General features: G+C 42.2%; 1 protein-coding gene across 3 annotated transcripts in view; it reads right to left on the reverse strand.

Moving 5' to 3' along the window:
• The window catches only part of NFYC (nuclear transcription factor Y subunit gamma), a 67,432-nt gene that overhangs the window by 6,636 nt on the left and 33,765 nt on the right, over nt 1-27,031 (reverse strand). For 2 of the 3 annotated variants that reach the window (XM_077844532.1, XM_077844533.1), the window contains exons 2-7: nt 23,224-23,336; nt 15,441-15,512; nt 13,867-13,980; nt 10,382-10,477; nt 4,993-5,166; nt 1,263-1,421 (exon numbers count right to left, since the gene is read on the reverse strand). In XM_077844532.1, coding sequence (XP_077700658.1) covers nt 1,263-1,421; nt 4,993-5,166; nt 10,382-10,477; nt 13,867-13,980; nt 15,441-15,512; nt 23,224-23,328 — 720 coding nt within the window. In that variant the 5' untranslated portion in view covers nt 23,329-23,336. Of the gene's footprint in view, nt 1-1,262; nt 1,422-4,992; nt 5,167-10,381; nt 10,478-13,866; nt 13,981-15,440; nt 15,513-23,223; nt 23,337-27,031 lie in introns of those variants that run through there. The other variant, XM_077844531.1, reaches the window with a different exon arrangement.

Raw genomic sequence — 27,031 nt, forward strand, 5'->3', positions numbered from 1 at the left:
AAGCTTCCTTCCTGAATGTCCTCTCTATTGGAGCGAGCACTCTGAGGAATTTAGAAGTGCAGACTTCTGCAGAAGTTATCTGAGAATAGTGAATTCTGCAGCAAATCTGTGCTAACGCTCTGTGTCCTGGAAGGTTAAAAAGACTGTGGAGTTAAAGTTACTGCAAAGAGGGAACTCTTCTTCTCTGGCTTAAGTTCTGGCGCCTTCACATGTAAAACTGAGAACCATTCAAGAGAGGTCTTTGGTTGGTGGCTGAGACAGTGAGGGAAGGCACCTGGAACTAAGAGGGGTATGTATGTGAGAAAGAGACAGAAAGAGAGAAAGAGAGAAAGAGAGAGAGAGAGAGAGAGAGAGAGAGGAAAAAAGTGGGAGTGAGAGGGTGCAAGCTCTAGCAGAGGGAGAGTGCACCAAAAAGTAGAGAAAAGGAGGAAGGGCAGGAGGGGAGACGGAAAGATAGAGACACACACACTCCACTTTCCCTAAGTTTTCTCTTGGTCTATTACCCTGTTAACTTAATAAGAACAGTTTCAAAAATGGAGCTTTTTCAAAGAGGAAGTAGTTAACCAAGTCCAAGCGAGTTTCTCTATCTGCCTACGTGTCATTTACAAGAGGAAGGGCAAGGGGCAGGAAAGAGAAGTACTGCTCCGTGTCACTCACTTTCCACACCTTTGGGTGGCAAAATGACCAATGTATAGATGGCAAGTGTTAAGATGGGGCATTTTTTACAAAAGAGCAAGTATAAGTAAAAAAGCCAACAAATCCAAGAAATGAAATCCCTCAAGGCACACAGGAAGCAGCAGTCCACAGTGAAGGGATGGATAAGTTAAATGAAAGCCAAAAATACACTTTGCTGCAGGCTCCACTGGGAACTGACTCATGAATATGCAACAAGTGTATTTATGGCCTTCTCTGTACACCTCCCTCTTATTCTCTGCTAATCAAAAGACAGGGAGGGCTGCCTCACAGGGCCTTTGGGTCTTGGCATGAACAGTGGTTACGAGCATTCTTTGCATAGGTGGAGTGCAGGGAAATCGAGAGGAGCTGCCCCACGGTGGTAAACCTGAGCAGGATTAAAAGAGAGCAGTGAGCATACAGTGAAGCAAGCTGTGGTCTGCACTTACACAGATATAAGTTTAGAGAAATGTACGTACATATATACACATGGGTATATGCAATATTCTGTGTGTGCGTTTAAGATCTATAAGCACTCTCGTTACAACAGGAGCACAGTGCCTTGCAGATGCAAGGCAGAGCAGGCTTACCGGGATCTGCTGGATCTCTCCTGTGTTCGTGATGATCTGCTGCATCACCTGCATAGTCTGTCCGGTGCTGCTCTGGGCCTGCTGGGCTTGACCCTGTGGCTGAGCCTGAACAATCTGGACCTGCTGACCTTCTCCAACCTGCATGGTCACAGGCGTGGTCTAGAAAGAAGAGTAATGAGAAAGCTGATTCAACCCCAGCTCAGAGCCATTAGGCTTACCAAGGGGTTAACGATGAGCAGTTAACCGGCAGCAAACCTCTTCCATGGATGCCTAAACTCATCTTAATACAAATTAACAACACTCAGAGTCTTTTGGGCCTACAGCACTGCTGAAGTTTATTCTCCAAAATAAAAGATGAGAAAGCCATACAGATTTGTAGTCTCACAGTACAGAATAACTGCCCAGGCCCCAAACATCTCTATGGTTCAAATGCTGCAGCTTTTCAAGCCTCTTCAGTCACCAAAAGGCACATATGTTACAAAATAATCCAAAGTAACCATTACAGTTCACTTGAGAAATGGCCAAAGTCAAGTCGGGAGCAGGTGAATTTGGAGAACAAATTAAATGGAGTGGGGTTGGTATGAATTTACTGAGTTCAGGATCTTGGGACTCCTTTCTAGGGATACCAGACACTGGAAGGAAAATAAACTACATGCTGGCTTTGAGCAAGCAGCAGAACGACTCCAGCCCACACTGGCCAGCTGGCTGCTGTGGATCAAGCTCAGCTTTCCACCAGAGAGGCAACCACCACTAAGACCTGGACATTAACTAAGGCTACCCAAGGAACAGAATTTAACAAACAAGAACTTTAACTCTCTAGAAACAGGAACCTTAGATTTAAGAAATTTCTGTCCAATGTACATGACTTGGCAGATTCTGAGTCTCTCAAAAATGTTCATGGACTAGTAGTCCTATGAAACTTACGCCTCTGAGAGATGGCAGACTTAACTGTCAAAAGGGTTGGTCAGTCACTTGTTCAAATTTCAAAGCTTTAGGGATGCCTGGGGGGCTCAGTGGTTGAACATCTTGCCTTTGGCTCAGGGCATGATCCTGGGGTCCTGGGATCGAGTCCTGCATCGGGCTCCCTGCATGGAGCCTGCTTCTCCCTCTGCCTGTGTCTCTGCCTCTCATGAATAAACAAATAAAATCTTAAAAAAAAATTTTTTTTCAAAATTTCATCCCCAAATGTGCCCTTTACAGATTACCTAGAGCAGGGAGCCCAGCACATGCTGTTCATCTGGTGGGGGTAGGGGGTGGTCATGGTGCCAGAAGGAAGGTGGAATCTTTTAAAAACTACACCTACACTCCCAATGCCCGGATTCAGCGGTGACCCTCCCCACTCTGAATCCAGAGTCACTTCAGTAAGAAGATGCTGCGAGCCTTCTATCGAAGTGGCTATCTTACGTTTCTGACTACACAGGTCTCCTATGCATCTGAAGTTACAGGGGAAGGGGACGTGCTCTAGGAACCCCAGATGAGATTCAAAGGACTACTAGGTAAGGAGAAATTACTATGACCTGGAGGTAGAAGGAAAGAGGACAGAGGGATCTGTGTAAAAATACATGTAGTGGGCTAGGACAACAGGAAACACCTCCCGTTCTCACACCCGTATTCTCAACTCAGCCTATTCCCCAACCTCCAGGAATAGAAGTTTCCAATTTTATGATAGAACACACAGGATTCACTTTACCAAAATATGCTTTCCTTCCAACTTTAATATGTATTCTCTCTGCAAAGGTTATCTGAACTCAACTTGAAACAGGCATTACTACAGGTCCAAGGAGGGGGACACAGCACAAGGCCACCCTGAACCAGAAGGACAGAGAAACAGCAGCTGGGAGACACTGGGAGAGACCAACTCCACCATCCCTGCAAGCTTCCTCACCAGCTCCAAGCTGAGCAAGTCTGGGGTGGCAAAGAGGAGAGATGAAATTCTTGCTGACTAAAAAAAAAAAAAAAAAAAAAAATGCATACTGCCAACTCATCACTGTACTTTATCAACTCAATTTTCCCAAGAGGATTTCCAAGGTATTTCTAAATCCTTTCAGGAAAATGAAGGCTTGTGTTAGCATGGCAGCTGTCAAATCATGTATGGGGTGCCCTGCTGTCAGGGCACAACAGCCATGAGCCTCTTCGGATGTTCAGCCAATCAGACCCTGTGCTTGATGGACTCCCTTAAAGTTTGCTCTTGTAAAGGGATAAAGCCTTTGCCAGGTAAAGCTCTCAGCACCGCAGGGGCACAAGCATTAGCCAAAGAAGGTCCCTTAGGCATCAGGGTATAGTGAACGCCTTGAAGCAGGGACTGGGCTACAATCATCTTTGCCTAGCACAGTGTCTGGCAAAGAGAAAGCACCCTAGAACTTTCGTTATATGGATAAAAAAAAGTGAGGCAGGAAATAAATCCTGAGGTCTTAATTAATATTTAAATCTACCTCAGCCCCAATTTAAAAAAAAAAAAAAAAAGATTTTATTTATTTATTCATGAGAGACACAGAGAGGCAGAGACACAGGCAGAGGGAGGAGAAGCAGGCTCCATGCAAGAGCCCGACGCGGGACTCGATCCCAGGAATCCAGGATCACGTCCTGAGCCAAAGGCAGACGCCCAACCACTGAGCCACCCAGGCATCCCCCAATTTTCTTCTTGTAAGCAAACCTAGCTCCTTACCAGCAGACACAAGGCTACCTGGGATGTGTCCTCCACCTCTCTTTGCAGACCTGTCTAGATGTTCCCTCAAGCTGACTGCACCCTCCTACCACTCCCTATGCAGGTTCCCAGCTCCAAGCGTTTGCTTGTGCTGTAATCTCTTCTGGAAAGCCCTCCTTCGCCTCTTTACATGATTCATTACCATTGTTTCCTCTAAGATTCATATTATTCCCTTCAGGGAACCTTCTCTGACACCTGCTTCTACCACTTCCCTCACATTTTGTTAGGCATCCCTTTAACAAGATCCCATAACTCCCTTTACATGGCCCTAAGAATTTCTTAACACTTCCCATGTGGTGGTATTATATTCTTTAAGTATTTGTACCCTATTAGATTGTGGAGATTCTTAAAATAGGGACTGTTTTATTCATGCTTGTATCCCTAGCACACAGGATAGGCCTCAATGTTTGGTGAATAAATTAATCTTGACAGGGAATTTGGATTCAGAGCTCAGAGAACAGAGTTCTCTACAGCCTCTCTGATCTCCAACAAACATGGATGTTACTGCTTTCACAATAAGACCGTTACAGAGAAAGAATATTCTGATTGCTACTGTAAAAAGAGGTCACTTGACACAACTGTGGTGCAACAGAGAAATGACAGGGACAAGGGGAGGAGAGATATGCAAGCTGGTGATGATTCCTACTCTCCTCCTTAAAGGTCTAACAGTCCAATTCCGGTGTAGACAGCAGACACGGAGTTCACTTACAATACCTCCTACAGGGATGTCACTACTCTTCATGGGGGCACTTTCTCCCTTCTAAAATTTTTTAGCTCATAGTGATCCCAGAGAGCATCTCATTCACTGCACTCTCCTCATGTGACCCCAGAGGAAACCAGGGCCCAGAGAGGTTAGGGTGACATATCACCTGGGCAGCTGAACCTGGGGAGAAGCCTAAGTTTTCAGACTTCCAACTCTGGTGTCCTATGATGACTGGCCTGCCTCTCCGCCCAAGCCAGGCCTTCCCCACCCCAAACCTAAGTGGCGCAGTCTTGCTGGCAGGCACCCCCATACAGCTCACGGACCTGGCCCTGCTGAGGCTGCGCGATGATGATCTGCCCGGGTTGGATGGTGGTTGTGGAGCTGCTGGTCTGCTGGCCCTGCTGCTGTCCCTGGACTTGGACGGCGGCGGGCTGCTGAGCCAGCGTGAAGTAGTACTGGACGGGCTCGGCAGGAGTCACAGACTGGCGCACCTCCTCCTGTGGGGTAGAAGGAGAGGCAGGTAAGAGGAAAAGAACTGACTCAGCAGCTGCCACAGTGAATTTCCATTCTTCCCCCACACAGACTCTGTGCAGTTGCCTGCTGAATGCTGAGCTCTCCACATTTGAAGCCAAGGGAAAGTGGAATTCGAAGAGACCAGTTGTGCTAAATCAAACTAAAAATAACAGATTCCATAGGCTTCACAAAACATACAGCCAATTTTCTGAAGTACAGAGTAATCACCCATTGCGTGATGAGTTGCAAATGGGCAAATAATTACCGTAACTAAAAACCACGCACCAGCAGTGCTTGTCAGTAAACGCTGTTGAGGCCTGTGATCTGCAGACGGTGCTAATTGCGAGCAATGGGAAGATGCTACCCAAACATCAAGCTCTCAGGCCAGCCCCGTATCTCCCAAATAGACAGCACTCTCCTTATGTGGTGCCCACCAGCTCTGGAAGGACAGAGCAGGGGAGAGGGAAATAGGGCTTTTCCTGGGCTAGAACTTTAGAATTCAATGTCAGGATTGAGAGCACTGGTAGGCAAGTGCCCCGCTTTTCACAGTACACCAAGAGCTCGGTGGTCACCGAGGGCCATGTCTAGCCAGCATCATGTCTGGTTCTGGTTGTACTTAGCCACAGAAGCGCAACCCAGGGGGCCTGAGGGACACTCTCCGCTGGGGGGCTGCCTTGGCTGACTAGGGAGGTCGCACTCTGTCCGATCTGCTGGGTGAAGAGACCGCTCCTTCTTCAGCTGACGTTTTCCATGGCAGAAGGAGTAAACAACCCTCTCCCAGCCACCTTGAGCTCACAGCTGAGAGTGTAGGATGTTTACACACACTACGGCATGGTTAGAGCCTGAGGGTCCGGGGTTGATAGGCCCCTGACCACTGACACAGAGATCGGCGTCTGCTCCGGAGAACCCTGCGACACACGGTGCCCCTGCCTGGGACAACAAAAACAACAGAAACATACATCCACTTGGGCTGGCTGAGCAGAAAATTAGCTTAATTTACTCACTTCCTTGTTCTGGGCTAAGTTTGTCAGATTCAAGAAAAGAGGAAAAGACACTTCTCCAAGGTAAAGAGATGCCGTGGACTGCCTCAAAGCTCCCCAAGTGACAGTGACCCAGTCGGTACTGACTGCATACCCTCAACTAGGTTAGGCACCCCAATCTATGTTGCACAGTCCCTTCCTCACTACACTTTGTTGTACCTACTTATCAAATTCACTGTCTTCCCTGTTCCAGTGGAAGTGCTATGAGGGCTCAACTTTCTCTTGCTCTCCGATATCCCAACCATTTATTCCCTTGTAGGTGGCACTCAGTAAGAGGTTGCTGAATGACAAATTTATAGAGCCAGGCAGAGAACTGCAGGTAGGAAAGTGGTTTATTTTTTTATTTTTTATTTTTATTTTTTTTTTTTTTTAATTTATTTATGATAGTCACAGAGAGAGAGAGAGGCAGAGACATAGGCAGAGGGAGAAGCAGGTTCCATGCACTGGGAGCCCGACGTGGGATTCGATCCCGGGTCTCCAGGATCGCGCCCTGGGCCAAAGGCCCGTGCCAAACTGCTGCGCCACCCAGGGATCCCATTTTTTATTTTTTAAAAGTAAACTCTATACCCAACATGCAGCTTGAACTCACCAACCTCAAGTTTATGAGTTGCATGCTCTTCCAACTGAGCCAGCCAGGTGCCCCAGAAAGTACTTTTTTTAAAACTTAAGTTGGTATTATGACATAGTCTCTTGAACCTAACACCTGTTACCAATAGAAAAGAGTATATAAACTTTCTTTTGCTACCTCTAGGATTCTGTGGCCATGGTGTGGGGAGAAGCAGATGTCTGCTGTAGAACAGAGCCTGCCTGGTGACTCTGGGCCCTGGACACTAGAAGTAGGATTGCTGCTGTCTAGCCTTTCAGGAACTGGGGTCTTGGCATGGAAAGGTTCTCTAATGGCCACCCACCCAGCCTCAGAAGACACTTTTACCATTCTGGGTTTCTAAGCTAGTCCTCAAATATGAACAAATTTTCTAGGTTAATGCATTCTGTGCTTCAGACCCAAACAGTTTGAACCCTGAACATAACCATGCTAAGGCAGAAGAAAAAGGATGGCCCCTTTATTTTCATCTAGGATTCAGTTTCCAGAACAACGTAACTGTGACAACAGCACCTCCATTTCAACTCAACTTTTCACCATTATAAATGAAGGTCAGCCTGTCAACTAGCTCTTGACTATGGCAGGGATAAATACTAATACCCTCCCTTAACCAAGAAACAGGGACCAACTGCTCTTTTCAAAGCTCTTGAAATAGGTTCAATGTATTTATTTTCCACTGAGAGTGCCCCTCCTATTTTATAAAAAACATCAATCACTATAGCCTAGACTTAACTTACAAAAGTTCTTGGGTAAACAAGAGGGTAGAGGACTGAGACTTCCCCAGAACCAACTTGAAGGCAGTCAGGGAGGAGGAAGAAACTGGTATTTCCCAGCCTTGACCTGTGACAATTCTGTCTCCAGTTATCTCTCATTACAACTAACCTGCAAGTGAATACAGCCTTTTCGCCAGACAAAAAGAAAAAAGAAAAAAAAAAAAAATCCTTAAAGCACCTCTTCCTGAAGCCAAAATACTCCTTGCCAAAAACTGTGATAGCAGGTAAAGAGCTTCTCCTATACTGCCTACCATACCCTCTTAAGTTATTTATGAACTAGGCAGTGCCTAGGACACCTGGGAGTACCTAGCAGAGGTGCCTGGATTGGTGCTGGGAGGACCAGGCATGGCTGCTCTCGAATCACTGGAATGGAAGGAGGCACATCTAAAGTTCTGCATTATGAAGACTCACCCGGCCAATGGAGAACAAGCTAGCAAGGGAATGATTATGCTTGGTTTAAAGAAATGGGTGAAGAGAAAATGACATTTCAATGGTCAGGAACTTTCAACTCATAGCTTTAGTGGGGGTAGAAGTCAGCCTCAACTATCCTCTGCTTCTGAATACTCTTTCCTTGCTTCCCCGAAGAACAAGAGAAATTTCCAAGCATCTCTGAGAAGTCAAGGATCTTAGATCTACAACTCAATATTCCTGGCTAGTTTCTTTCCCCAGCAATGGGAAATCACCCCTTGTGCTAGAACAATCTCTGAATGACTGAATCAATCCAGAATGGGGCACTTGCTCAGCTTTCACAGTGGCCTCCCCGACCAGAGGACGTGCTCTTGGAATCTTTTCAGAAGTGGAGACCGACGAACATCAGAGAACGAGCAGCATCCCATCCTCGGGCCACTGCTACAGGGTTGCACAGCCAGCCCCAGAATGAAAAAAGTACATTCGCTTCAGTAGCCAGAAATGAACTGCTGTCTCCTTCAGAAAGGGTGAGTTTTGGAGAGTAGGCGCTTTTAAAGGACTTAAGGAGGTGCCAGCCAATTTGGAGCTGGGGAAAACTTCATGTCTACAGAGGATTAAAAGTGCTATCTTAGAATTTCAGGCCAGCTTTCAGCAATCTCAACCTTTCAAAGGCCAGGCAGCAGCTGTCCCCAATAGGACGCCAATCAATGGCTTGAACACCTACAAAGACCTGAATCCAGGCAGCAAGGAGCTGTTTCAGCTAGACACACTTTAAAAGGAGATGGATCACAACATTATGAGTCAGGCTAGGATGGAACTAGGAGCGGCCTGACACCCTGAGACAGCCAGGGACTGAGGACTTGAGGAAGGGACAGGACATGACCCCTCCTTCTAGCCGGCTGGTTCAGCAGACAGCCCACAGAGATTGAGCAGGAGTCAGCACAAGGCCTGATTTTGTCACAGAGCTCACCACCCTGTTTTTAAAGGGTGCTTCTGAAACAAATTCCAACAAGGAGAGCAGGGATGCAGTAGCATTTATTTTGGGGGAAGAGAAGCGGTCTGAGTTCTTGCTATAGTGATGTCTCATAGAGGAGAGAAACGCCCCAAGAAGAGGAGCTGAGCCCGTGGGCAAAAACCTGCAATGGTCTAAAAGGCGGTGCGCAGCTGGGGACGACCGTGACCGTGGCAGCCTGCCGCTGTAAACATCCGACTGAAAGCCCCTCTGAGCACCTTACAGCTTCCAGTCAAGGATGTTTACAGTAGCAAAGACTGCCCAGAAAGGACGGAGCCGCAGTGAGGCGCCCTGCTCTAGTGATGGGGCACAGAGGGCTGGCTGATCTAAAGGGCCCCCGGTAGGGCCAGGATTACAGAGGTCCTTTAAGACGCCCACTTCTACACTTCTTAACTGGTTACCAGTGTGAGACAGCAGAGGAGAATGGTGGTCACGAAGGACTCCTGTTCTAAGGCTAATATATTATGAAATAATTCATTAAAAACACTTAAAATTTTATGAGTAAGGTAAAGTAAGCAGAACAAAGCACAGCTTTGCTCCTACTAGACACTGCCACTACTCCCCAAGTGTCTCTACCACACCTACTGAGTCAGGCAATCCGCTTGCCGCAAACAATGAACTATACAGGACAGAGATCTATTACAATTAAGAGCTTGATGCACCTAAGGTGCTGAAAAAAAGTCAGTGTGACCTTTGGAGAGGGGCAGGCAAAAGGGAGGCAAAGACAGATAATCACGTTCTTTCCCGTGATTGCTTAGAAAACCGTTTAAGTGACGGTTCTCAAATCTGGCTGCACATTAAACAAATCTGAAAAGCTTTAAAAAGTAGTGTGGCCCAGGCTTCCCCCTCACAGATTCTGATTTAGCTGGTGTGGGGTGAAGCCCAGACACTAGTATTTTTTAAACCCTAACAGGTGATCTAATGTATAGCCCGAGTACTACACAGAGAATCGCAATCCAGAGTAAGAGAAAACCCAAGTCCATTCACTCCAAACACCACTGTGCACATAGAGCTATTGCTTTAAATCTTGAAAATCTAAAATCTGTACCTTACTGGGAATGTGCTCCCATCCCAGATTAAGAACTCTGAGAGACTCCCTAGGGTACCTTGAAATGAACTTCACTTTACTTTTTTTAACTTGTCTTTAATTCTCATTTTGTCTACTTTCTGAAATACCACCTCAGAGGCACTGAGTTAAAAGTATCCATAAATGAGTAACAGAGGGAGATGTTAAGGATGGATCTGGTCTAGAGAAAGAAAAGCAAAAGGAACAGGAAATGACTTGAGCTGAGAGAGGAGCGTATCTGACACCAGTGTGCAAGGTGCTCTTCGGTCAGAAGCAGCAGCAAGGCCTTCCCAGCTCACCTGACGCTTTGGAGGTTTCAGTTCATCTCTTGGAACAATATCGATGAGAAAGTCAAACTGATCAAATTTTGTAATGGCCATGGCGATATCATTCCTCTGTAACAAAGAAAAGCAGGGTGAAAAATTAGCCTAGGGAGAAACTAGTTCACCTGGCTTTATAACCTCCACATTACAAGTAAGATAAGATGATGACTTCTAAGTCAAAATCAATAACCATGGCCAAGGCTATAGCTGAAATAAGCACAGTCAAACTAGCAAACTTCACATCAGACCTGATGGACAGACACTAACAAAGATATACCTGTAGCTCATGCTCTAAAAAGCCTCCAATTATGACTACTACCACCTCTGCTGGATCCTACCCCAAGTCTTCCCCACAGTTGTTAAATTATCATCCTCCAACTAAATTTGTACAAATCTAGCAATCTCAACTGGCAGGTTTCTGGTTGTTCTGTGGTTAGCAAGGTCATGCTATTATTCAATCTTACAACCTTTTGGGATCTCTACTGAATCCTAATTAAATTACTTTTTAAAATATTTTCTAGTCACTGATCTATAGAAAGTTCCCACAAGGCTACGACTTTTATTTGGAATTTAAAGTCACAATGTTACATGCATGGTTTAAATCCTGTTTAATGTGATATGAATACCAGAAGTCTGAAGTTACTAGAATTGACTGATGATACTGAAACCAAGCCTTGTTCCAATGGAATTCTAAGAGTGATACACTTGTCTTTAAATAATAAAACCAAATTCAAAAAAATTAAAAACTTATATAAAACACATTAAGTATCCTTATTTGTGCACTTCATTGTATGAAAATTTTAAAGAAAAAAAAATCGGCCAGGAAAAAGTAATGAACTCTAGTGAATGATATGCACGTTAAAGTCTTTAGGGAAAAGTAAACTTTGAAATGCATTTAAAAATAGATGGGGGCACCTGGGTGGCTCAGTCAGTTAAGCATCCAACTCTTGATCTCAGCTCCAGTCTAGATCTCGGGGTCGTGAGTTCAGGCTGCATTGGAGCCCAGCATGGAGCCACTTAAAAAAAAGAAATAGATGACTGGATGGACAGAGGGACAGACAGATACAGGGATGAAGCTAGTAAACTGTTAACGGTAGGATCTAGGTGGTGAGTATAAAGGTGCTCGCTATTAACTTTGCTTATGTTTGAATTTTTTCATAATAAAATGTTGAGGGAGAAAGTCAACATAATAACAGAAATCCCTAGTAATCTCTATGTATCACATCTTAAGAGAGGTGACTAGACAAAATAAAGGGGGATGGAAATTTTCTGTATTTTCCTTCTCTTGTCTCTGTGATGGCCCCAAGCCACTGAAATGCAAAACTCCAATCCACCCTTGCCAAGCACCAGCTTGATAATAAACCCTCCAACCGAAGCAGGGTGCATCTTAAGGCTGCCAGGTCTCATTTAAGATCAGTACGATATAGTATCACATTCCTGATGATGTCACCTACTCAAAGCTATCTAAACAGCTCATCTATGGATGGAATTGGGGGAGTGGCAGTGGTAGGGAACAAAATAATAAGCACTTCCAAACATACACCAGTGTTCTACAGAATTTTGGAAACACAAATATACTTAAGTTGGTCTTTTTTAACTTTATTTTGCCTTTGTTAATGCTAGTAATATTTTACTGAATACTCCTATAAAACACAGAAATCTTAAGGACACAGCTTGATGAATTTTAATAAATATCTGCAGCCAGGTAGCCATCACTCAGATAAAAGTATAAAATGTGTCCTTCTATCCCTTTCCAACCAACTGCCCTCCCCCCAAATCTGAGGGAAACCTACTTTATTTCTATCACCATAAATGGTGATAGTATATGGTATTATTATGTGCCACATAATTTTTTTCCTCTGGTTTCTTTGGCTTAACATAATTTTTCAGATTCACCCATGTTGTATGGATCAATAGTTTTTTGTTGTTGTTGCTGTTGAATAGTAATCCATTTTATGAACATATCCCTTTTGTTTATATATCCCCATCTTGATGTTTACTTGAGTTGTTTCTAGTCTTTGGTTATTGTAAGTAAGGCTGTTATAAATATTCTTATACAAAAAAGTCCACCCTTTGGGGTGTATACCTAGGAGTAGGATGGCTGGGTCATACAGTAGGGACATATTTAAGGTTATTAGAAAGTGCCAAATATTCCCCAAAGTGACTGCACCACTTTGCATTCTGCCCAGCAGTCCTATAGGAGTTTCAGTCACTCCACTTCCTCATCATCAGTTGGTACTCAGTCCCATTCCAGTGAGTGTAAACCAGTATCTTGTTGTTTTCATTTCTATTTCCCAGGGGACAATGATATTGCACACTTACTCATATGCTTATTGGTCATCTGGATATCTTTTTTCTTTTTTTTTTTTTTTTTTTTAAGATTTTATTTGAGACAGAGAGAGAAAGAGTGCATGTGCATGAGTAGGAGGCAGGGGCAGGAGGAGAGGGAGCAGCAGACTCCCTGCTGAGCTGGGAGCCTAAGATCATGACCTGAGCCAAAGGCAGATGCTTAACCGACTGAGCCACCTAGGAGCCCCAGGATATTTTTTTGAAGGCCCTGTCCAAGTTTGTTCACTTTACTTTTTAGTCTGAATTGATCTTGAAGGTAGCTTTAACTGGATCTCTCTAGAGTTACAGGCTTCCTTCAAAGCAGCACAAAGTAAGTTCTCAATGTCTAACTGACTAGAATGTAGGCTCCCCGAGGGTGGGGGTTTTGGTCTCTTATGTGTGTTAATCCCCAGAGCCTAGAACAGCACTTGGCACATTGTGGATGTTCAATAAATATTTGTAGAACAAATATGCATGCATCTTCAATTTGGAGGGAAAGGGAAACAAAGGAGAAAACCATTTACTTTCTTGGCTTTGCTGTTGAAAGACTGCCAGTGTCTTTTATCTGTCACACCCTTCCTCTTATGTCTGGGAAACCTTTCCTCCAAGAACTAGGGCCTGGCTGTTAAGAGAAAGCCCTCTAGAGCCAGTGTCTTCACATAATATGAATGCTGATTTTTCTGGATTAAAATAAAGAGAAAATGAAAAAGAAGGAAAGGATTTCCAGGAAGGCAGACAAGGAATAAAAAGGCAAATGAGGTAGGTGAGATGGATTCTTCCTGGGACTATCCTTTCCTAGAGTCTCTCAAGGCTTCCAACCAGAAGTTGTTTACATCTGGAAATAGATCAGTCTCACTTTAGCCTGTTTATAAGTGAGGGCTCACCAAATGAAGAGATCAGTCACTGAGCTGTGAAAACCACAAGAACTGGCAATGAAGATTCTTGGTGGGGAAATACTGTCATGTCTATAGGGTAGACCTGCCCCATAACAGGAGAGGTAGATGCCAGTTCCACACATCAGCTTGACAGAAATCTAAGAAGGAACAATCTTTGGCCGAAAACCATGCAAGAGAAGCAAGTGAAGGCAAAAGCAGCTCCTTGCCCAGTTTCCTCATGTACATCTACGATATTACCTGTAGAGTCCGGCGCTTGTTATCCTCTGTGTGGATCCAGGCTCGAAGAGTCAACTCTGTGATAAAAATCTGGGCTGCCTTGGCAAAGAGCACAGGGGCTTCTGCACTGATCATCTGCAACAGACGTAGGCCCTCCCTGTCAATCACCAGCATGTCATTCAAAACAGTTCATTTGTCCCTTGCCCCATTGTCCTGCCATGGACAATGGGGCAAGGGTTGGCAAATGAGAAGGTGACAGCCTCAAGAGAACCCAAAGTAAAATAAATCCACAAGTAGGGACAAAGCAGGTAGCAGGGAGAAGAAGGGAAGAAGGAAGAATAATACTTGCTTTTCTAGCACCTACTATGCACTTTCTTATTTTCATAATAGACTTTCAAAGAAACTAGGGGGTTTAGGAAGCGTGAAGTGACTTGCCCATGGCCATTGACCCAGTTAGTGGCAGGGTTTAGGTTCTTCTTTTTTTTAGGGTTTAGGTTCTAATCCAAGGAGAGGCAATGTGGGGAACAATAAGTTTGAGAGCCTATGGATGGATTTAGGTAAAATTTCAGGCTTCCCATCATTCTGGGCTTCATTTTCCACATACTGAAAAAGAAGACAATCTTTCCATGTTGCTGTGGGAATCAAATGAGGTCATATATGTAAAAGCACCCAGCACAGGGCCCGGTATTTAGTAAGTGCTCAAGTAATGTAATCTGCCTTGCCATGTCTGACTTCGAAGTTTAAGCTCTTGGTCAAACAAGGCTCTGAACTCTTGGTAAAGTGGTCTGTGCAGGACAGAGCCATGGGAAGAGGTGTGGAGTTAAGGAAGCAGGAGATAAGAACAGCGATTTTGGTTCTTCTACTACAAAGTGACTCCAGGTGAGTCACTTTTAACCTCTTTGTGTCTATTTCCACATCTTGACAATGGCACTAATAATTCTTATCTTATCAGATCTCACAGGGTTACCATGAGAAGGAAGTGAGAGCTAATAAAAAGGGAAATTGCTGTGAACTGTTAGCTTTCTATACAAACACAAGGGACTATTAGTTTTGAGTGATAAAGAGAGAACACAGCACTGCTCTCTCTCCGAGAACTGAATTGGGAGGTGGGCTTCTAAGAATACAGAAATAGCTGCCTGCAGGGAAACCTCCTCACAGGTAGAAGTCATATAAAACAACTCACGGACAAAAAAATTAGAACAGGAGCAATAATATCATTATCGAATACTTCTTAGAGCTTACATCAACAAATAAGAGACTACAATAAGATGCTGAGAAGATGGCACTGTCCTGCGGATTTGATGATTTGTGTTTACCCAGGACAGTAAAAAGGATGGGTGATTCAAAAAGCAAACCCTCAGCATACTATCAACATCTGGAAAACAAGCTATCCCTAATTTCCAGAGAAGCACCATATAATAATTAAAACTGTTCAATTTCAGCTCACTTTAGACAGAACCAAATAAAAAAAAAAGCAAGAGACAATAACAATATTTTCATTTTGTTTAATTAAACTTTGAGTGCTACAGAAATGAGTGACAACCTATCCACCATTATAGCTTCAATATGAATAATAAAAACGAATATGAATTCACCTTCACATCTTCATCCAGTTTCATAATCTTCTTAATACGCGCCAGTGGGAGTTCCTGTACTCGGAAATCCTTCTGAAATGAATAACAAGAGGCACATAAATGGTAGGGACAATCAGCAGGGCATGACAGGCATCATGAAACACTGTGATTGGCCTAGTCCCTCCTTTCAGAAAATATGGCAGGAGAGGAGGTACATATTAAATGAAGAGAATTCAAGTCCCGAAGCAAAATTCTTCTTACCCCATGCAGAGTTTCAAATAATTAAAGGGTTTCAAGATAAACTTACGATGCCATCTAACAGCGCCCTCATGAAAAGCAGGCCTAAACAATATCAGATTCTTTGCCGGCATAAAATAGAGATGCATTTTGAGCATCTCCTCTGTACTGCCCCCCAAAGTTTATCAGTCTGCAATACGTAGGTTAAAATGAGATTTTTTCCGCAGGGGCATTCCTTTAAGTTGCCAGTTCTTTCTTCTATTCTGGGACTACAAGGGCAAGATACTGGCAGCACCAGATCACGGTCACCCTCAGTTGTCTTCAGCCAGTCCTGGCTGACTATGGCTACTTCTGACCTTTGCACTAACCTGACACTGGAATTTAGAGAGGAGGGCCTTTCCTACCACAGCAGCAAAGGCCTTGTCTCCAAAGTATGCGTGGGGGTAGGGGGTGGGAGCAGAATAGTATGGTGAAAAAAGGATGAATTTATTAGCTGCCTTTCAGGAACAGCCCTGGCACTTTTTTTCTAACAAGCAAACCTGGACTGGGAGGAAACCACATGACTTTATTGAGGACAGGATTTAGGAAAGGGCTTTTTGACCAGCACTACTTCAGTTATTTGCGATTTAAGCCCTTTTTTAATTTTGATACTACTGGTACTCAAACACATGCCCAGTGATGGATGCAATTCTAGAAATAAAAATCGATTCTGGGTTTCACAGCTGCAGTGAAAAGAAAGGTGCAAAGGCAGAGACTAGCTAAAATCAGCAAAATCCCTACTGGGCCCAGGTGTCAAGTGCCTGATTCTGTAAGTGGTCTGAAATGTGACTCACCAAGCCCAAGGGGCTCACCTGGGAATTTGCACCATCACATTATGGAAGGAGGAGCTAAGATTTGGTATAATAAATCTGTGTAAGTGAACTTTCTTTTCCAAGACCAACAGAAACCGTCAAAATATATGTCAAAGAAGGCAGTGGAACCTTTTGGAAAAACGTCACCAGCCTCCCCAGAATCCATCTTTATGACTACAGAAGGAAGATGTACAAACACCGGATTTCTCCTCACAAACCCAACAAGCGGCTTGGGACCACTCACCTCTACAAACCTCCAACATCAATTTTTTTATCTTTTCCCTTTCCAGCTTACGTAAAACATTTCCCATGAAGCTTCTACTAAAACTAATCCTGGAGTGGCAGGGCTTTACAAGTCCAAATTATTAAAATCTCACCCAAGAAGAACAGCAGGATACATTCTTTCTACTCTTATTTTTTTTTCCTCTTCTTTCATTTCCTCATTCATGAGACTCAACTGAGAGTGAATGTATGATACCTGCTACTATGTAAAAGATGCAAATCTATTCTTACCTTTGAACAGATTATAGTTTATTAGAGACTGTCATATAAAAATATTATAAGCCCCTATGCTATACTAGGTAGGGTGGGGGTGTAAAATCCCATAGGGACAAGAAAGGAAATAACGAGCTGGTGCGGCAGGGGGAAGGGCTGGAATGAACAAGAGGAGCTGGCAAATGTTCCACAGAAGGGTTGACATCTGAACTGTGTCTAAGGGATGTTTCAAAATTTGCTTGTTGGAAAAGTATGAAAATGTTATCCAGACAGAAGCAGAAGTACAGCAGCACAAAAAACATGGTCTATTTAAGTTTTAGATGTATGATCTTAGTACAGAGGGGAGCAGCAGGAAAGGGAATGCTGGATTGGGGCCAGACCCTAAAGGGATTTAAAAAAGCGTTTACCCACAGAAATCAATCACTGGTCTTCCTTCTTGTGTGGCAGATCACACAAAATGATGATGCTAAACAGAAATGCCAAGGAGAATGCTGGGGAATAACTCCTTTGAAAGGCCTCCCAGGAAGATACACACAGCACAAGATTATGACCACAAGGTCTAACTTGCTTGCACATGCACTCTCAGTGGGCTTGGTTATTTAATATATTTCTATATGACTGCGCTAAAGTTTCTTAACCAAAGCCCAAAGCTGGTAAGAACACTTCCTTCCCCAACCCAAAACAGAATATTACTTTTAGAATTTCTGAGACTATTCAATCAAAAGCAACAACAGAAGGTCCCACCCTGTAGAGGTATAAAATAAGGCAGAAATTTACAAAAAAACAAAAAACAAAACAGAACCCTGCTCTAAGTCTCTCCCTCAAAAACCTTTTCTTTCTGGAAACTTTCTCATGAGCCACAAACCTGGAGATCTCAAGGGGCAGTGTGTGAAAAGCAGATCTTCAGATGTGCATGTATGGTTCATTATCACTGACAACAGCCCAGTCTTCTATAATCTCATCCTAGCTTTCCAGTCGTGTATGTATATAAGGGTTTATGACCAACTTACTGGAGAGGGCAGCACTCTCACCAGCCATAGGTTGAGGTGCACTCAATTGTCTTTCAATTCAGTGACTCCTTGTCATTGGCAACCACGCAACTGATGTGAATACCATTTAACTTCTCCTGATGCTGATCCAAGTGGACGAACAACTGACACATACTTTTTTTTTCCTACCCTTGGGCGTGATATCAGCAAGGTGGAAGAACAGATTCTCAGAAAATGCTCGTGCTCCTGACCACAACCAAAGAACTACTTTTAAAATGCTGCCATCTGAAACTGCCGAGTTTCAAGAAGTCTGAATTCACTCAATGAGAATCTGGAGCCAAGGAAAAGTCAGTGGGTCTCAGGCTGCACTGAAGAACATCCGGAGTTTCAAATAATGATGAGAAATCTTTTCCAGGCCTACCCAGTCAGGCACTCCAGCAAAGTCAAGATTCTAATCCTCTCCAAAGCAGTGATTCTCAACCTTGGCTGCCCGTTAGAAACACCTGGGGAGCTTTTGAAAAACAGGAGGACTGGGCTCTACCCCAGAGTAACTGAACCAGGAATTCTAGGAGGTGGAGTCCAGGCATCAAGTATCTTGAAAACTCTTCTGATGACTCTGACCCACAGTGAGGGTTAAAGCCTTGCAACTCTAAGTAAGGTCCTTAGGCCAGCAATGGCATTACCAGGAAACTCAAAAGAAATGCAGAATCTCAGGTTCCACTCCAAACATACTAAATTAGAATCTGTATTCTACAAGATCCCCATGTGGTTCATACCATTAGCAGCATTGCTCTATAGGAAGGGCTCAAATAGCACAAGACTTATTTTCTAACAGTCTACCAACCTTCATCTCCAAACTTCTGTTTAAATAGTTAACCTGGTTTGACTGTAATGTTAGAAATGTCATTGTCCAATCAGAAGGCACCAAAGAATAAAAAGATGTACCTGGCAATTAAAAGAAAGTGTGGCCTAGGCATCAAATTACAGCTAACTGAAGGCTGAAAGGGATAGAGGGAAAAGGGGTGGATGATACTTTTTTTTTTTTTAAGATTCAGCATTGTTCCTCCCCACCTTCCCCCAAAAATACAAAGTTAGCTTTTTCTTCCCCACTTTCTTTTTTTTTTTTTTTTTAATTTTTATTTATTTATGATAGTACACACAGAGAGAGAGAGAGAGAGGCAGAGACATAGGCAGAGGGAGAAGCAGGCTCCATGCACCGGGAGCCCGACGTGGGATTCGATCCCGGGTCTCCAGGATCGTGCCCTGGGCCAAAGGCAGGTGCCAAACCGCTGCGCCACCCAGGGATCCCTCTTCCCCACTTTCAAAGAGGTCTTCAGAGGAGTAAAACTCAATGCCAAGAAGTCTGTTAATTATTGTTCCCAGAGTTCTGTTGAACAGGAATACAGTATTTTGCACCATCATCCAAATGTACAATCATTTCGGTATGATTTTTAACCAACTTCAATCCCAACTGAACATCACCTGGATTTATGGACAATTACAGAGCCTTTTAAGAGTGAGAAGAACATAATGGTCAAGAAGAGATGAAAGATAAATTGCTTTTGCAAAGCTCAGACCAAAATAATTGAGGATTGAGGCCAGTGTTTCCAATACATCATGAAATATATCATCTAGCAAACTTCAATTTGTTTTTGGAGCAATCTTTGTCCCAGTCAGAGAAAACACAATACCTTATGAACATTCTCAAAAGTTTAATTTATGTTTGGACAGTTTGAACATATGGATTTTTTAAAAATCTGTTAAGACATTTTGAGACGTCAACCTAAGAGACTCTGACATATCTGAATTCTGGTTGTAAATGCTGCTGAGTTCTGGAAAGGCACAGACTAAATGCTCAACTATCTGGCCATGTTATATAGGCTGGGGTGCAGAGCAGCAGATGCCTTCATGTGCCAAAGGCAGAAGGAAAAATAAGAGTCTTACAAAGGGAAAGAGCACCCCAACTTTCCCAGACTGCACTCTCTAAGTTGGCTCTGATGTTGCTTTAGACTAAATCTGAGGTGGAGGAGTCTGATTCCTACAAATATTTATTGTATACCTATTAAATGCCAAACTTTGTTTTAAGCATCTGATGTTAGAGATCCCATGGTAGTGATCTAGCAGTTTTATCAAGTGGAGAAAACTACTGTCATCAATAAAACAATCATTAAAGACAACTACCTCCTTGCTGGTCTTTCTCTTCATTCATAAAACGTGAACTGTAACAATCCCTCAAAGTAACCCACTTTGAACCTCTGGTGGACTAGCTAGCTGTCTAAATAATAAGTAAAAGTTGGTCAACAGCACAATCTGTTTTGGCAATCAAACTTGAAAATTAAACCAAGCAGAATAAAAATCAAAGCTGAGTCTCAAAGAGATTATCTGAATACCCATATTCATTACAGCACTATTCACCATAGCCAAGAGATGGAAGTAACCCAAATGCCCACTGACAGATGAATGGATAAACAAAATGTGATACACACATACATATAGAATACTAGTCAGTGTTAGAAGGGAAAGAAATCCTGTTAACATGCTACAACATGGATGAACCTTGAAGACATGCTAAGTGAAATAAGATAGTCACAAAAAGACAAATATTGTATGATTCCACTCATATGAGGTATTGAGAGTGGCCAAATTCAGAAACAGAAAGTAGATGGTAGTTACCAAGGGCTGGGGAGACAGAAAAGATAGTTATTGTTTCAGAAGTATAGAGTTTCAGTTCTGCAAGATGAAAAAGTCCTGGAGATCTGTTTCACAAGAATGTGACTATATTTAACACTTTTGAATTGTACATTTTAATTTAAATTGTTAAGATGGTATATGTTATGTTTTTTACAATTTTTAAAAAATTAAAACTCAAAACAGAAAAGTTAAGTGATGAACTTGAACCTCTGGAGTTTATCTGGCCACTTGCCTGATCCTGGATTTTTGCTTCAATGTTCAAACTGGAGTGCAGACTTGCAGCACTGCCCTAATCCCACCACAGCTCAGGAGGGCGCTAGCTTTATGCCAGGCTGACTCCTGCCCTAAAACTTGATAAGCTTAGAAGGTTACCCACTCAAAATATGAAAATATCCTAGTTTTTACTTAATCATTTCTTTTCCTCCTCTTATATCTGAGACAATATAGATAACTACCACCTTTACACTTATAGAAAAGAAACAATGATTTTTCAGTGGAAATTGATCTGTGAACACAAGCCACTCTGAGAAAGGCCAAGTCAAGTTCAGTTGCTGAAAATGTCCCATTATAAACAAACATGACCCACAAGTACATCAAAATATGAATCTTTTTTTGTTTTATCCCTGAAGTCAGTGGGGCATTTACCTAATGAGTAGTTATTTTATTTTATTCACTCATTACCTGTTTATAGTCTATCTCCCCCACCAGAATGCATGTTCTGTGAGTGCAATGATCTTGTCTGGCTGGTTCACTACTGGATTCACAGTATCCAGCACAGCCACAGTAGGTATATAATAAGTATTTATTGAGTAAACAAATACACTGACCTCATATGTCTGAAGTTTAAAGGCCACTAGCTCTAAGAAAGTGTAACATTAATTCTACATTAGGAAGGAGTCCAGTGTCTGCTCTGCCAGGATACTTAATGCCTTCAGGGCAGGAATGACACATCTAAAACAGAAAGATCTTTCAGTATTTCCTAAATTGAGACCAAACGGAATTGACTTCATTAAGGAAATTACACTCTGAAGATACTCTAATTCTAATGTGTCACCTCCTGCTACCACTGTCATACCACTCTACTCCTACTCCTGCCATACTATCCACATAGTAGTCCCCAGCCCCTCTGAATTTCTTGTTGTTCCTCAAAACATAAGGCCCTCTCCTCTGGGCCTCCAGGCCTTTAGAAATGCCATTCTCTTTTCCTCAGATACAGCTGCCTATCCTTTCCATCTGGTGAATGCATCTCAATATTTCAAGATCCAAAAAAAGTCACCTTTACTTAAAGCCCTCCTAACTCAACCAGGGAGGAATAAACACTATGTCCTCTGTAATCCCATAGCACTTTGACTTTTACTGCTTCAGACTCCTCACTATGCCTCAGTAAGTATTTAATAAATATTCACTGAATAAATAACCCTGGTTATAATTTTTTTTTAAGATTTATTCATTTGAGAGAGAGAGAAAAAAAAACAAGCCAGGGGGAGCTGCAGGCAGAGGGAGAGGAAGAAGCAGATTCCCTGATGAGCAGGGATGTGGGGCTCCATCCCAGGACCCTGAGATCATGACCTGAGCCAAAGGCAGCCACTTAACTGACTAAGGCACCCAGGTGCCCCAACTCTGATTGTAATTACCAGATTGTAAGTTCTGCAAGGGCCAGGGTTATATTTGATTCTTCTAAGTCAGTGGTTCTCAATGAGATGACTTTAGTTCCCAAGAGACATCTGCCAATGTCTAGAGACATTTTTGGTTATCACAACTGGAGGAGGATTGCTACTAGCATGTAATAGGTAGAGGTCAGAGATGCTGCTAAACATTCTACAATGCATGGGACAGCCCCTCGTGACAAAAAATTATCCAGCCTAAAATGTCAATAAAGCTGCTACTGAGGAACTCTGATCTAAGTGTATCTTTTAGCTCCCAGAAAGAGTGCCTGCTTACAGAAGATTTGCTGTTGAATAAATTGCCCATCAGCGTTTACCAGATTCTAAAAATCCGGCAGGGCCAATGAATCAGGACTAAGAAATGAGCTACAGCTATTGAAGGAAGGTAAGAGCTCTGCTTTTCTGCATCTCTAAAAGATATGCCTCACATTAAGCTACTGCCTCTGAGTCAAAGCATCCACTATACGCCCACATGCCTAAGGAAAGACACTAAGACATTAAAAAAAAAAAATCCTTGTAGTCACCTCAACTAAGGTAAATTATATTTTCATGTTCGCACCCAGAGGTCAAGAATGAACTGTGCCTATATGCTTGAGACTAAAAATGTTTCACCCTATGGGACACCTGGGTGGCTTAGCAGTTGAGCACCTGCCTTTGGCCCAGGGCGGGATCCTGGAGTCCCAGGATCCGGTCCCACATCAGGCTCCCTGAATGGAGTCGGCTTCTTAATCTGCCTAGGTCTCTGCCTCTCTCTGTGTGTCTCTCATGAATAAAATAAAATCTTAAAAAAAAAAAAAAAAAAAAAAGTTTCACTCTAAGTATTGGTTATTCATCTGATAAGCCCTTTACATTCTGCAAGTTTCTCACTCTTTCTTACCACTGTTAAATTCCGAATTTCTTCCATGACACGAGGCCAGAAGGACTGTAGGCTTTGCTGGGCATCACTGCTGCTAGTACCACCAAATCCTCCTTCTGTGGACATTTTGACAACTGAAAACAAATACACACATGAAATACATTAGAAGTAATAAAGACAGACTTTCTGTCCAGGTCATTTATATCTCTCCTTATGGCTGTTTTCACTAATTCATTCAATTTTTCAATCTGAGAAGGTATATAATTGTGCTGAAGAGGTTTTTATTTTTTTATTTTTTTTTTTTTGAAGAGGTTTTTAAACATAGACTTAAATGTTAGCAAAAACAGGGAAAAAGTTTCCCCTTTTATCCAACTCATACCACAGAGACTATCAGGGAGCTCTCACTAGAAAATATAAAATTACCAGAAATCCAAACTGAAATCTTAATGTGAATCAAGGCTTTTAATGTCTTATCTTAGGAAGAGACAAAAAGGGCACTTGGTTGGTGCCCTAGTCTGGTCCATAATTTTCAATGCCATTTCTTCTAGTGTTTTTTTAAGTTCACCATGGTTTCTCATACTCCATGCCACAGCCTGCAGCAGATATATTAAGGGTCTCAATGACTAATACTGTACAGAAATATAACCCAAGTTTTAACAATAAGCGCCCATTTTATTCTTTTGTTTTAGACACCGGGGCCCCATTTCTTTGAGGCTACTGAAGATTATTATTTCTTCTAATCTCAAGCTAATCTGCTTCAGAGGGCAGAGAAGTGCTAAAGCCTTGGCCAATAATTCAGTGGGTACACTAATTCTCTGAACTGAAACAACTTCCCAATTCTTTCCTTACCTGAACCTTTCTGTTAGGACCAAAGCCAAAGCACACCATCAAATGGAAGCCTTAAGGTCATTGAAAACAATAGGGAATTAAATTTAGGATAGAGAAAAGAATCAGAACCTGCATGTGGTCAATTGCTTTTGTGAATGACAAGGGAAGATGAATGAGGATCCCAGTATCAGTTTTAACTGTAGACAATATTGTATGTCTTACAAGACTTACAGGGAAAAAGTAAAAAACTCCAGATGGCTTAAATGCTTATCTGGCAAATACTTAAATGCAAGAAACAGTTTAATTAAACACAAAGAATAAGAAATTTAGTGATGTCCTAAGAATTTCTATTCTGGGAAATTATTTTAAAAGGTTTAAATGCCAGTGACAGGATGCTGGCCGAGAGCTATGTAAATCATTAAGAACTAATTCTGAAAGGCTGAGAGAAAAGTACCAAAGCCAGGTGTCACATGACTAAACGTGTTCCTTTCCAAAGCCCATGAGGACACATGCTGGGCAGATCATTCTCCGTCAGCAGAGTGGAATGAAGACTGATAAATCTGGGTTTAGACTGTGAGGATGTTTGATTCCCTCTTAAATGTTTGCCTGGGATTGTCCTAGAGGTCCCTATTTTTTTTTTTTTCTTTTTCCTTCTAAAGGAAATGATGAGAGGAAAGAGATGGAAGGAAAACAAGAATACAATCTTCAAAGCAGATTTCACTCTGGTGTAATGACATTAGTAGGTGATGATGTAATGGGAAAAGATTTGGAGCCAATTTCTGTTGCTGGAAGCCAACAAGCAGCTCTATACATCAACAGGAACTCTTAAGTACTGGGAAGCAATATAATCTTGGAGTTTCTGGAGGGAATTAAAGTGAAGAGTGTTGAATCACAGTTGAAATAACTAGATAAAAATTTCAGTCCCCCAAAACCAAGTATGGTCTCATGATATTTTCATTCATCACCATATGCATGCGGCCTATACACTATTCTCTTAGATGTACTGAGAACAAAGAAATCAAAGTAATCTAAGTTTATCTTTATTAATAAAGACATAAGGCTCTGATGACAATGAAGAGAGACTCAATCTTTTAAAATGGAGCAAACAAAAAAATCTTTCTAGAAATAAAAATATCAAAAACTTAAGAATCTAACCTTTTATTGTATGGATCCACGGATAGCTCTGATCTTAGCAAAATTTGCCACACAAACTGCCACAGTCAAAGGAGGAAGATGCATATTGTTGCCAAAGATATCTGTATCCTTGCTAATGATGGGTAGGTAGGTTCAGTTTGAGTGAGATTTAGAAAGTTGGTAACAAGTTTTGGTTGTCCCCTAATCTGTTCTAACATTACAAAGGCACACAATTCAAGAAGCACCGCTAAATTTTCTGTGTACGGTCTGCTTTTAAATTTTGAACTATCCCAACTAAGGATGTGCTGGTGTGATCAGTTCCCAAACATCTGTGCAGTCAACAGACCATGAATGAATCTGGTTGGTTCAGAGCCACACACTGGTGGGAATGAGGGTTAGGTACAAAACAGAAGCTAACAAGTCTTTCTGGAACTGAGTAATGTATTAAAAGTTAAAATTTTAACTTCAGAGGCCCATCTGCACTAGAAAATCACAAATAGTTAATGGCAAAATATACAAATCAATAATAATGTCCTTTATATTTTATTGCATCATAAAAGTTTAGGACTTTAAAAAAGACATCAAGAGTCCCTAAGCCTCACTCCTCTAAAAGTATGCTCACAGCTCTATTTCAACCTCTGCCAACCTCCTCCCATCCCAAGTGGTCATTCAGCATCAAGTGTGAGTATCTCCCTCCCTAATTCTGGGAAACTGGCTTACTGGTAAGGTGCTCTTTTCCATCTTTGGACAGCTCTGACTGTTCTTTACATTAAATTATATTTGCAAAGTTCCATCTGAGCTTTGGATTTAAAGTTACAGCCCTATGGTTTTTTCATCCCGAAACCTCTTTTTATAAATTCCTGACTTCTAAAACAAAAGTATTCTCATCAGAAACAGATGATCTTCTCATGAGGAACATGATTTCTAGTATCTTTGCACAGAGATGATTAGCAGGTAATTCTTTTTAATACCTCCTGCAAGAACATAAATTGCTACTATAAAATAGAAAAGGTGACTACTTTTATTCAAAAGATTTTCCTTGGGATGCCTGGGTGGCTCAGTTGGTTGAGCAGCTGACTCTTGGTTTCGGCTCAGGTCATGATCTCATGGTCATGGGATCAAGCACTGCTTTAGGCTCTGGGCTCAGTTGAGAGTCTGCTTGTGGATTCTCTCTCTCCCTCTGCCCCTCACTCACTCACTCACTCTCTAAAATAAATAAATCTTAAAAAAAAAAAAAAGTTTTCCTTAAAACAGATTCAGCCATTACATGGAGCTTTAAAAAATTAAACCAAACCTCAAGCAAAAGATTTTATAAAAACAAATTGGTGTTCTCACTATTTTCTAACTGAGGCACAGGATTAAAACAACGAAACCTAATCAGTAAATTTTGCTCACTAAACAGCCCAACAAGTTAAAAATATAAACCAACCTTAGTTAAACTTTTTTTAAATAAAGATTTTATTTATCTGACAGAAAGAACGAGCAGGGGGATTGGCAGGCAAAGGGAGAGGGAGAAGTAGGCAACCCACTAGCAGGGAGTCCAATGCAGGGCTAGACCCCAGGACCCAGAGATCATGACCTGAACCAAAGGCAGACACTTAACTGACTGAGCCACCCAGGCACCCCAACCTTAGTTAATCTTATCACTTCTTACTTTAGTACTTAAATACATTAATTGCAACTAAGTTGATTTTGCTATAGAAGTAGTCTATAACATTTACAGCTCATGAAATATGTGCCAGATCCATTTTCTAGGGTAATGAGAGAAGGTATGTAATTTAAAAGTAAGAAAGATTTGTATTTCAGTATCCCTTTTTTGTTTTTTGTTTTGTTTTGTTTTTTGAGAGAGAGAGAGCAAGAGACCAGC

Source organism: Canis aureus, chromosome 13 (genome assembly GCF_053574225.1).
Source record: "Canis aureus isolate CA01 chromosome 13, VMU_Caureus_v.1.0, whole genome shotgun sequence".
In the NCBI taxonomy this organism is placed as follows: Eukaryota; Metazoa; Chordata; class Mammalia; order Carnivora; family Canidae; genus Canis; species Canis aureus.